At 40.7% G+C, this 11580-nt stretch overlaps 1 protein-coding gene across 1 annotated transcript in view; it reads left to right on the top strand.

The window, feature by feature from the left end:
- Positions 1-7303, top strand: part of MOB3B (MOB kinase activator 3B) — a 194156-nt gene extending 186853 nt beyond the window's left edge. Inside the window, exon 4 of the mRNA XM_028526077.2 lies at positions 2253-7303. Coding sequence (XP_028381878.1) covers positions 2253-2282 — 30 coding nt within the window. The 3' untranslated portion in view covers positions 2283-7303. The remainder of the gene's footprint in view (positions 1-2252) is intronic.
- The last annotated feature ends 4277 nt before the right edge of the window (positions 7304-11580 follow it).

The raw sequence follows: 11580 nt of genomic DNA on the forward strand, positions 1-11580 counted from the left end.
TGCTCTCAAGCCCCTAATCCCCAGCACAAGTGACTGCCACCAGGTATGTGCTTCTGACGAGATTAGGAAAGGGGATTCATGTGTATTGAGTCCATGTACTTGTTAACACTTTTACTCTTTCCAGTCACTTTCTCAGGGAGCTATTCTATTCTATTCTATTTCAGGTGAGGAGATTAAGAGCCCATTGCTTCCTTGGTTAAACCACTTTTTATCAAACACCAATGGCCAGGAACTGAGAATATGACAGCGAATAGCAGCCACAGTGCCATCCTTCGTGGTGCTTACAGGATCTGATGTGGGATGAATTTGGGAGTCAGGAATGAAACAAGTAGTGGACTGTGTGAAGAGGGGTAGAGGAAAAGGACATGCGCTGTCTTGGAGATTAGGAAAAGCACTCTAAAAAGGGAGCATTCCAGCCAAGACCTGAGAGCACAGAGAGGTCCCCTGAGGGCAGTGAAGGCAGATATGGGAACTAAATGTAGGTGAATTCAGCTCTACTGTGCCTCATGGCCTCTCTTCCTCTGTATATTTATATTTATGTTATTTCATTGATAGCTTGTGATCTACAGCTCTTTCTCCAGGATAGATTGCAGCTCCTTGTGAACAAGAAACTCATCTCCCAGATACCTGCTACATAGTAAAAATAATAAGCCTAAATAGATGCTAACTTTATATGTACACACACACACACACACACACACACATGCCTGTATTTAGTAATATTCTAGGAGCATGAAAGTGCCTAAATTCTTCCATGTATATTCTGTTACTTCTTTAACCAATGTATTTTCTAAGAGTCTCTGAGCACCTGGGCACTCTCTTGTTCAGGCTCCTTTTACTCAGGTGTTTCCTATTTTATAAGCAGGGGTGGGTGACCCAGGATCAGTGCACAGGAAAGCTAGCAGCTGGCATCAGTTATGCAGCAGGTGGACTTGGACACAGTTCATTCATCTAATAGAAATGGCATTAAAGGTGTCCTCCCAAATGCTGCATGGTACAGGGCTCATTCCAGCTTCCCATACCATGCTTGATGAGGAAAGAGTTGCTGCTACCCTATGCCAGGCACTGTACAGAGGGTGAGGGTACTCAGTGAAAGCATGTGTAGTGGTTGAATGAGCGCTTCTTTTTTCTGACACTCAACAGCTTACAGTGGAGTGGGGCTAGCAGATATGCCCACAGTCCATGCACACACACAAAGTACATTCCAGCTCATTGCCTGCAAAGACTCCAGGTGGACACAAGTGGAGGGAGTTGCTAATTTCATGGTGGGTTGGGCGAGATTGTTGGCAGATCTGCCAGGCAGGTGAAAGTCCTCTTGCCTGATTGGGAAAGTGTATGGTATTTAGCCAAGGCAAAAGGGCAGGATGTGGTAGGAGCAGGCTTCAGACAAGGGTCTTAGCCTATGCAGAGAGGCCCAGAGAAAGAGAATGGGTGGTGCATTTAGGACGCGTAAAAGCCCACAAGAGCCAGGCAGGTGGTAGGGGTGTGAAAGGCAAGGTGCTTGACTGCATGTCAGACCATCGGTATAGTGTTCATTTCCATTAAGGAATGTCTTCCCTCCTGTTCTTCTTGACTTATACCATCTTTAGTGGAAACAGGTAAAGGGAAGTCACTCTCTAAGAAACACGGCATTCCAAATCCAGTGATCCTGCCATACTGTATCAGGGGTGTCAAGCTCATTTTCACCGGGGGCCACATCAGCCTCACCGTTGCCTTCAAAGGGCTGAATGCAATTTTAAGACTGTAGAAATGTAACTATTCCTTAACAGTTAAGCAAGAGCTCAGTGCTGCTGCCGGGTAGAAGCAAGGTGCTGGGCTGGATTAAATAAGGTGGAGAGCCAGATTCAGCCCATGGGCCCTGTGTTTGCCACCTGTGCTCTAAGTGATACTTGGTTCCTGTTAGAGAGACAGCTGGGAGTGGTGGGGTCTGGGGAAAACGATAGAGCATAGTGTCCCTCTGAAGAGGACAGCCAGTTAACTCCAGCTGCCCAGAGGCTTCAGATCTTGCAATAGTACAGAAAAAGCAAGCAACCCGAATTTTTGGCAAGTTAGCTGTGTTTTTAAACATTGATTTGATTTAAAAACAAAACAAAACAAACAGAAGACATCTGCAAGCTAAGCCTTTTTCATGGGCTATGCTTGCAAGCTCTTGTTTAAAGACTCCAGAGGTCACAAGGGTATTGTCAGAACCCTTCAACGAGTCATCTCTGCTGTGAGTTTTCCCTAACCATCCTTCTCCCCCTGCTTTCCAGAAAGAGATGACGAGCAGGATGTGTCACTAAGACCCCATCTTACCCTTCGAAGAAAGAGGAAAGCTGTTTGTTCCTGAAGTTCCAGGTGGACAGGAGGGAGACCTCACGGAATGCAATGGTGTACAGACTTCCAGGAGCAGGCAAGCTGTAGACAAGGGGTGATTCCTGAGAGATGTCCCCCATCCCTACCTGTGCTCTTAACCCTGAGTGCTGCTAGCCATGACCTGTGGACCAGCTGTCCACAGCATGAGAGAAGGACTGCCCCTCCGCTCCTGGCTCTGGAGGAAGCTTCCTGATTGTGTGGCAGTTCTGCCTGGGACCTGTGCCCAAGCTGTGCTGGAATTCAGGTTGTGAGACCGAGATACTGTTTGTACTCTTCCACCTATCCGTCTTGTCCACTGGCTGACTTTTCTGTACGTGTTTTCTAAGTACCAAGTGCTTTTAGATCTCTGGTTGCAAAGCAAATTTTTCTACAACGAGCCTTCCTTTTGGGTCCCTGAGGACTCCCACCCCGATCCTGTGTCTCGGCTGTGTGCGGGGCTGCGGAGCCTGGAGAGACTGGAGGCCACACCGCAGCACTGGCACTGTCTTCCTAATGGGCGGTTTCGTCAGGGACACCCTGAGGGGTGGCTGGTCTCGGCCCCCAACAGGGTCTACACCCTTTAACTACAGGGAAGAGACTGATTTCTAACAAAATGCCACCACGTTGCCAGTTTACCCTGAGTGTTTTTTATAACCACTCCACTCCTTGTTTCTTCCATTCAAGATATTTTTCCTGTTTCCCAGAAGAGGAACAAAAGGAAGTTATAAATGACTAAGGATGATCAGCAGAAGCCCTGAGCCAGATTAGTGCAGTGTTTGTTCTTAATTAGGGGGTAGGGAGTCATGGCTGTCTCTGCATAATACAAAAATTTCAGTGAAAAAGAAAAGTACAATTGCTTATTGATGCATGAAGCTCAGACTCTCCGAGCATTGACTTGGAACCTTCCTAGCTGACCCTCTGAGCTTTTAAATGCAGTCCATGTTTTCTTCTTCTTCCTCCACACTTTCCTCTTTTCTGCTGTATTATATTATGGCATAAAATTACTTTCTGCCCCAGTGAATGTGCCACAGTTGCCAAGGTAACCGTGGAGCTGGAGCTCCTTCCTTCTTCCATCCTTCCCAAGTCTTGTGCTCCAGTAGACAGAGTAACACATTCTGTGCGACACCCAGCCTGTTGGAACCTCCATGAGTTCTGCTTCAAGAATGTTGCCTTCTCTAATTCACCCTGAAGCTGTGGTTGCCCTGGGAGTCTGTGACTAGGCAGTGATAATACTTCCGGTGATCGTTTGCATATGACAAAATCGCAGTTGGTGGAGGGAAGTAGATAAGAATGTATTAGTGCATTTTAATGTAATACCGATTAAAGAATAACTAAACAACTCTGATTTTGTTTCATTTCATGTAATGTATTGAAGCCACTGGTGGCTGCCAGAGGCTAGAAAGCATGAAATCTTCTTGGTCCAAACTAAGAAAGGGCTGACTGTCGGTGTGGGGACATTCTGCGTCGACCCAACCTGGCGAGCCAACCCTTGCTTTGCATCTCGTCCAAGCTGTCTCATGGAATCCAAATCCTGCTACCTCTCTCCAAATTGTGCTCTCAACAGGCACTGCCCCACCCCCATTTTAGAGGCAAGGGAGGCAAAGATTTTTTTAGCATCATTTTTGGCTGAAAGAATATTTGACTGTCCTAAGAATCCAGAGAAAAATAAATTAGGAGCCCCCACAATGCGCAGTAGGTACAGGACGTGGGACGCCAGACGGAGAGCGGCTGTGTGGAGCCCATGCCGTGGGAGGAGCTCAGAAGAAGTGCTGCGCTGCGGAAAGCCTCAGGAGTCCTGCATTAAAAACTGACTCTTTTCCCGCATTTCAATCAAATAAGATGCTGGACTTGGAAGACATTTGTCACTAATTCTTTCTAATGTTATTTCTGTTAACTGTGCATATAAAATTTTCATTCAACTTAAAAATCCAAATATTTTTTCAACTTCTTGAAACAGTTCCTTCCTGGTTGTATTGCTAATTGCTCTAATCAACTCCTCTAGGATAAGTTCTGGCACACTACTCTCATTTTTTAATTACAGAGTATTTTTATTCCCACAGACCTTGTTTGGCAAATCCTAAAGAAAATCATTACAGGCGGGTTTTTGGTTTTGATCTCCTTGGCCCATCTACATCATTAGTACATCTCATTGGGAGCGGAAAGTCTTCTGAGCTCCCGGCAGCCCGCAGGCACCAGCGGCTCTCTGGGTCTGAGACTGACACCTTGCTCCTTCCTCTGAACCTTGCTGGCTCACCTTCATTTTCCATTATTGTTTCAGTTGAATTATACATGTAGCTATTATTATTTCTTTCTGAGAAATTTCAAAAAGGAGACATTTCAATGGACATCGATATACCCATCACTTACCTGCATCGATTGTTAACATTCACTTAATTGCTAGCATTTCCATATTTTGTCTCTGTCTCTGTAAATACACATTCTTACTGATGGACCACTTCAAAATATGTTGCAGACATCATAAAACTTGAAAATACTTTATCCATTATCCCCAAAGTGTTTATATATTTTGTTTTAAATCCAAAATCCAATTAAGAATCACACATTGCCATTTAGTTGTCATTCTTCTGAGTTAATAGATTGGAGTTCCTGTGTGTGTGTGTGTGTGTGTGTGTGTGTGTGTGTGTCCTTCATGACACTGCCTTAAAAAGTTAGGTCTGCTTTGTTTGCAGACTGTTCCACAGTCTGGGATTCTTTTTCTGTTTCATTCTTCATTATTAGATTCCGGATAAACATTTTTTTAGCAAGAATGTTATATATGTGATATTGTCTCTTTTCTATTGCATTAAATCTGGATGCATATAATGTCTAGTTGTCTCACAATGTTAAGCTTGATCAGTGGGTTCAGGTGTTATCTGTCAGACCCACTCATTATAATGTTCTATAATTCATTATGAAACTCTGGAACTCAGCACACATACATTTTATAAATGTGCACAGCCTTATTCTTCTCAAGGAGGCCCAGGATCTCCCAAGGATTGCAACCATTGCAGTTAGAAGATATAGTAGTGACAAGGAATTCATCTCTTTCCATTTAACAGAGGTAAAGGGGAACCAAAATGTTCCCTGTGCGGCAGTACATGAGCATGCTGGCTAATGAGAAGTTATATGGTCCAAAATCCAGAGTTGAAATGTATGTGATGTCTTTTTTCCCACCCCCAATGACCCCCCATTCAGACCCATGTTTATTTTAGAGAGCATGTACTTTAATTGAAAAGCATGCATTTTGTGCCCAAGAGCAAAAAATTGGGGTGGTATAGATATTACAAAGGGACAAAGTTTCTACACAGATATGAAGTATATATGTGGTATGATCATTTCATGGGGGTAGAGGATGATTTTGAATTAAATGTCTAAAAATGCTTCTTAGGAGTGTAACGATGAAAAGGAACTTGGTTGGGAATACTCAGGTAGAGTCAGTTTCTGCTTCCAAAAATGGTTAATTTTCTCTTCCTGGAGTGTTTTCTCATTTCTGAGGGGCAGAATGAATGAAAGCAACTTTTAGAGACTTCTTAATCCATTCCTTCTACCTTCCCAAACTATATGAGTAACATTCCAGGTGAGAAAAAAAAAAAAACAGTTCTACTCTCAAAGACTGTCAGGTATAGAAATTCTACAGTGTCCTTGAGTATAATGCACTGAACACTTTATACAATCTGAAACTTCCATTCAACTTGAGCCAAACTATTAGCTTTGAGTTTCAGCTCACCTTTTTAGAATCCCACATTTTAAAAAGATCCAAAGATTAAATAGAGTAAGTAAAAATATAATGAATGAGAGCTTTATTTGCATGCCAATTAAGTATTTGAAGACCAATACCAGTTGCCCTTCAGCCTTTTTTCCTTTAACACCCTCCAATGGACAAAGTCCCCCGGAAGCCTTATTGCCCTCATACTAACATGTCTGTGGCCCCACTTGAAGCCTGCCAAAGCACTTCCTGTCACTGTGCACTAGGATGTAACCGGCAGTGAACATGGAGAAAATTATTGCACATTTTCTACAAATTATATTGTGCCTTTGCTAAATCCTGACTTGACTTTATACATTTATAAATTTTTGTTATATTTTCCCACGCTAAATTCATATCTATATTATATTCAACTATTTTGATTCATCTTCTTTACTTTCCTTCCCTCCTACATTTAACATTTTTCGTGAGATCACACTGTGTTGTCTGCTTTAAACACCTTTTTAATTGGCAGAGTATTAAGGGACTTGGAGAGAGTTCTTCTCAGCTTGTGGGGGTGATTTATGCCAATTCATCATCCTGGTTGGTCATGGATGTAAGCACAGCAATTCCTATGGTCTCTAACTTTCCACAGCCACACCCCTTAGGTATCACACAGAAGAAAAGAAATGTCATAGGAAAAGCCTGGGCACATTGTGGAGAAATGTGTACAAAGGCAAAGTCCTAAAAGGAGTCAGGTGTGTCACTTAGATAACACTGTTGCCATTGGTTCTTGGATAATTTTGGTCCTTGATAATGTAGGTGATTCTCTCTTAGAATTAGCCAAACAAACTGTGTTTTGGAAATAATAGATTTTTGCTGCTTTAGAAAGAATATCAACTAAAAAAAAAACCTTTTTATAACAGACTGTTTCCCTCCTCTGGGCAGTTATTAATTCTGAGTAAGAAGATTTCAGTGAGCAAATAAGAATCTTTGTAACTTTTAGAGGGAAGAGTCCAGTTCTAGTATGATAATTAAGCTGTTCTATTAGCTATTAGTGTTCTAATTCCAAAGTTTTCCAGTATCTTTTCTAATTGCATCAGAAAAAACACGATCACCATATTTTTAGCTCCATTTGTGATTAAATTAAGGGTTTGACTAGAAAAACATACTAATACAATTAAATCAGTTAGAAAAGCAAACTAAAACTAAAGGACATTTCTGAAATAATTCTATATGAGCTTAAGAATCCAAATGTCACAAATAAAGAACATATAACCATCATCTCTTTTTCTGTGTGTGTGCTCAGTTTATTTCTTTTTTTTAAGATTTTATTTATTTATTTTCAGAGAGGGAAGGGAGGGAGAAAGAGAGAGAGAGAGAAACATCAATGTGCGGTTGCTGGGGGTCATGGCCTGCAATCCAGGCATGTACCCTGATTGGGAATCGAACCTGCGACACTTTGGTTCGCAGCCCAAGCTCAATCCACTAAGCTACGCCAGCCAGGGTTTCAGTTTATTTCTTTATCTTGCAGTGCTCCTGGAACAGAAAAAATTGATACTACCATAACAAACTTACTTCCCACTCTGGCCAGGTGGCTCAGTTATTTGGAGTGTGGTCCCTTAAACCAAGAGGATGAGGGTTTTATCCTCAGTCAGGGCACATACCTGGTTTGTGGGTTCAATCCTCAGTTGGGGTGCATACAGAAGGCAACTGATTGATGTTTCTCTTTCACAACAATGTCTCTCTCTCAAATCAATTAAGAAAATAAAGGAACTTACTTCCCATAGAAGTTAAGCTGATCATTACATCTATCCACTCTTTCAATTATCCTAAACTCTCAGCTCTGCTTCCAAGCAAACTTCATTGCCACATTGACCAAAATTACAAAGAAATGTCATTGAAAAGTGATGCTAGTGTCATCTACTATAATGATAATATATTTTATCCTACTTTTTTCTTCCTTTTGAAGTAGATTTTAGGATACATTATTTAACTGAAACTTATAATTTTAATGTGATATTCAACATCTGAGTTTCTATGATGACAAAAACCAAGCAAAAATTTCCAGTACTTAATAAGTTAATAACTACCTGAAGAAATTCTATTCAATCTAGCTAAACTTTCACTGAGTTTTTAACTGTATTACTGCATATTTGATTAAGTTGAACATCTGCTCCAGAGGAAATCATATCATTCAATTGAGACATGACCTCACATGTTATCAAATCAGCAAAGAGTAAGTCTAAACATTTTCAAGAAATATATAGAACATAGAGGGAAAAGGTAGGAAAGAATGTTATATTTATTAACTTGGAAACAATATTATAGATAACTGTTCTCCATGACTTTGCATCCATATGTCTGTCCAACGATGTATTTGGGATTGCTACAAATGACATGCTGACCGACTCCCACAAGAGGCAGCAGCACTTCGAACATTTATAAAATTGTGACTTGTTTATTTGTCTAAAGCCTAATTATTTCACTAAGGTTGTCTTAATCAAAAGTAAAATCATATGGAGGTACAATAGGGACCTTTGGCCCACACAAGTCTGTGGTTATGGCTGAACCTTGGGAAAGATGCTGAGGCTTTTGAACATTGGCTGGAAACAAGGAACTGTGCTGCCCACCCCACCCTATCTGTGGAGGAGAAGATAGCCCCTTCTCTGCTCAAAACCCTGCAATGCTACTCTTTACACTCAGATTAAAAGCCTAAGCTCTCCCTTTATCTTCCATTCCACCACCTGCATACCCACCCAGTCTGTACGCTGGCCTCATGCACACTAGGCAGATGTTTATGGCTTTTGCATTGGCTGTTCCCCTGACTGGATGCTCTTCTCCCAGACAGCCTCATGGCTAACTCCTCCTCCTTGAAGTCTTTGCTTGAACGGCACCTTCTCAATAATGTCTCTGCTGATTGCAACCTGCCCACAAAAACTCACAGTCACTGCTCAAATTTTCTTTTTTCCTAGCATTTACATTATATAATTTATTTATTTATTTATTAGGCTATTGTTTATTGTCTACCTCTTTGCACTAGAAATATAAACTCCATGACATTGAGGATCTTTGTCTATTTTGGTTATTGACATATCCCAAACACCTGGAAGACAGTGTCCCAAAGTAGGTGCTTAATAAACCCTTGATGAATGAATGAATGAATGATTGAATAACTGACAGGTACCTAATTAATGTTTGCTGTCAGAGAGGTTAATTAAAGGTGCTATATGATAATATCAATTTCATGATACACAAAAAGCATGCATTTATTGAGTGCATGCTACAGATTAAGTACACTATAAATATTTCACATGGATAATCTCATCTAATGTTCATGACCACCCTGTGAAGTTGGTTATCTATGTTATCCACATTTTATGATCAATGTTACTTAAATAATTTGCCCAACGTCATAGCAAGAAAGTGATGGAGCTGGATTTAAAGCCACAGGTGAGCTCAAGAACCCACACTTTAGCTGTGGAAATCACCTTCACCTGGTAGGCACTGGGCTTTCTTTTCAATCAGGTCCCTTTTCAGGTCCCTTTCTATGGACATGGGCTCATGTGGTGTAGCAATCAGCTCTTAGTTTCTTCTCTGGATATTTGTTCATGTGCTTGCATTAGTGCTTCTATGATCATAAAGTATTTCTTTTCCAAGATGTGCATTCACAAATACAGAGTGGACCCTGGGCCAGAGATTAGTTGGGACAGCAGATCTAACAGGGAAAACCAAGGAGATCAGCACAACTAGTGTCAAGTGCTGTTGAGCGTGTGAGGGTGATGCCAGAGGCCAAGAGTGACTCCTGGGTAGAAAGGAGATAGGAAGACAATCTCAGTCCAGGAGGACTCACCCAGGGTGGGAGCAGGGTGTCCTGATGAGCAACAGAAAGGGTATATAAGAAATATTTAGGTTTTGTTCTTTGCTGTGAAGTGAGGGGGAAAAAAGCATGCATTTTATTCATCCTTATAGGAAAACAAGCAGACTTTTAAGAATGAATAAATAGAGCACCCAAAGCAGAAGATCTTAGCTTTGATAATAAGAGGTTTGCAGAACTATCACCATTAACTTTTTGCTAATTTTCCTTCTCAGCTAAAGAAATTAACTGGCATTAATTCTTCAGCCATAATATAAAATATGTAGGTTCATGAACAATTAGAAATATACAACTGAGAGGCTAGAGCCATGTGCAGCTGGGAGCTTTATTAATGCATACATTCTGTAAACTAAATTTAGAAATGAACAGGAGTCATATTGCCTTTTAAAAGCAGCATCTGTTCACCCACCTGACTTGTGCAGCTTCCTTTCAGGTCACCAGGAGTTATGCAGACCATAAGTGCCCTCCAGTTCCTGGTTCCATCGCGAGACCCCTCATATGTCGGGAGGTAATGCTAGTCTATGTTTTAAGGTGGAAGAAATAAATATGCTGTGAGGAAGTGAGTGACTTTTACCCACCCATTCCCAATCATCTATGCAATGATTGACCTACAGAAGATAGAAGGAAGCAGCATTTGTTTATAAAAAGGAGTAGGTAGGAGTGTTGTTGGGGTTTTAAAAAAATAGTAAACCATTAGATGCAGCAACTATTGAACCAGGGAAGTTAAAGAAAATTTATTCAAAACACAAGTCCCATTTCACACTCCCAGGAATAAGTTTTAGCACATTCCCACCCTTAGCACAACATTGTGCCAATAACATAAGGTAGAGCTTTGAAATATTAAGTACTAGCAGAGCATTATCTGGATATTGAATTCAGCAAAACTCTGTGAGCTTATGGGTTTGAAAGAAAAGAAATAAAAAAGTACAAGTCTAGAAAGTTTCTAAGGGCCACAAACTGGTTATTGGCATGTTGTCTGTCTTTTTTTTAGAAGAAAGATTGTGCTACCCTTGGGCTCATGACATTTAATTGGAATTTGCATTATCTCTCCTAAGTGACTTCAAAATTGCTGGGTGACTTGGATAGAGGAATGGGGAAGAAAGGTTCTCAAGGTCCTCATCAATTGCCAAGAGGAAGGGAAGATAAATGAGGTAATTTTTAAATATCTATCCTCTGCTGCTCTCAGATTCCTGAGTTATTGTATTGGAAAAGACTAAAAGCAGAGCAGATGGGCATGCCAAGTGCTTGCAGGGAAAATACGAAGGCTTTTAAGGGGAAAAATAGCTGAGAATTAATTTACTGGGAATTTACTTTGTACCAAGCACTGTGCTTAGTATTGGGTTGGCCAAAAATTTTGTTTGTTTTTTTTTCCATTAGATGGCCCTAGTAGTGCTTAGTTGTCTTTAACTTCATTAGAAACAATTTTGTTAGATTGTATTGTGACAGCTATCATATAAGCATGCATTTAAGAAGAGATATCAAAATTTTTAAATTTTTATGTAGCCATTTTAATATAGAAGATGGAAGAAAATATGCAAATTTTTTGTATGTTATGCTTTATTATTTCAAGAAAGGTAAAAAATCAACTAAAAACTCAAAAAAAATTGTGCAAGTAGGGAGAAGGTGCTGTGACTGATCAAATGTGTCAAAAGTGGTTTGTGAAGTTTGTGCTGGAGATTTCCCA

Source organism: Phyllostomus discolor, chromosome 3, assembly GCF_004126475.2.
Source record: "Phyllostomus discolor isolate MPI-MPIP mPhyDis1 chromosome 3, mPhyDis1.pri.v3, whole genome shotgun sequence".
Taxonomy (NCBI): domain Eukaryota; kingdom Metazoa; phylum Chordata; class Mammalia; order Chiroptera; family Phyllostomidae; genus Phyllostomus; species Phyllostomus discolor.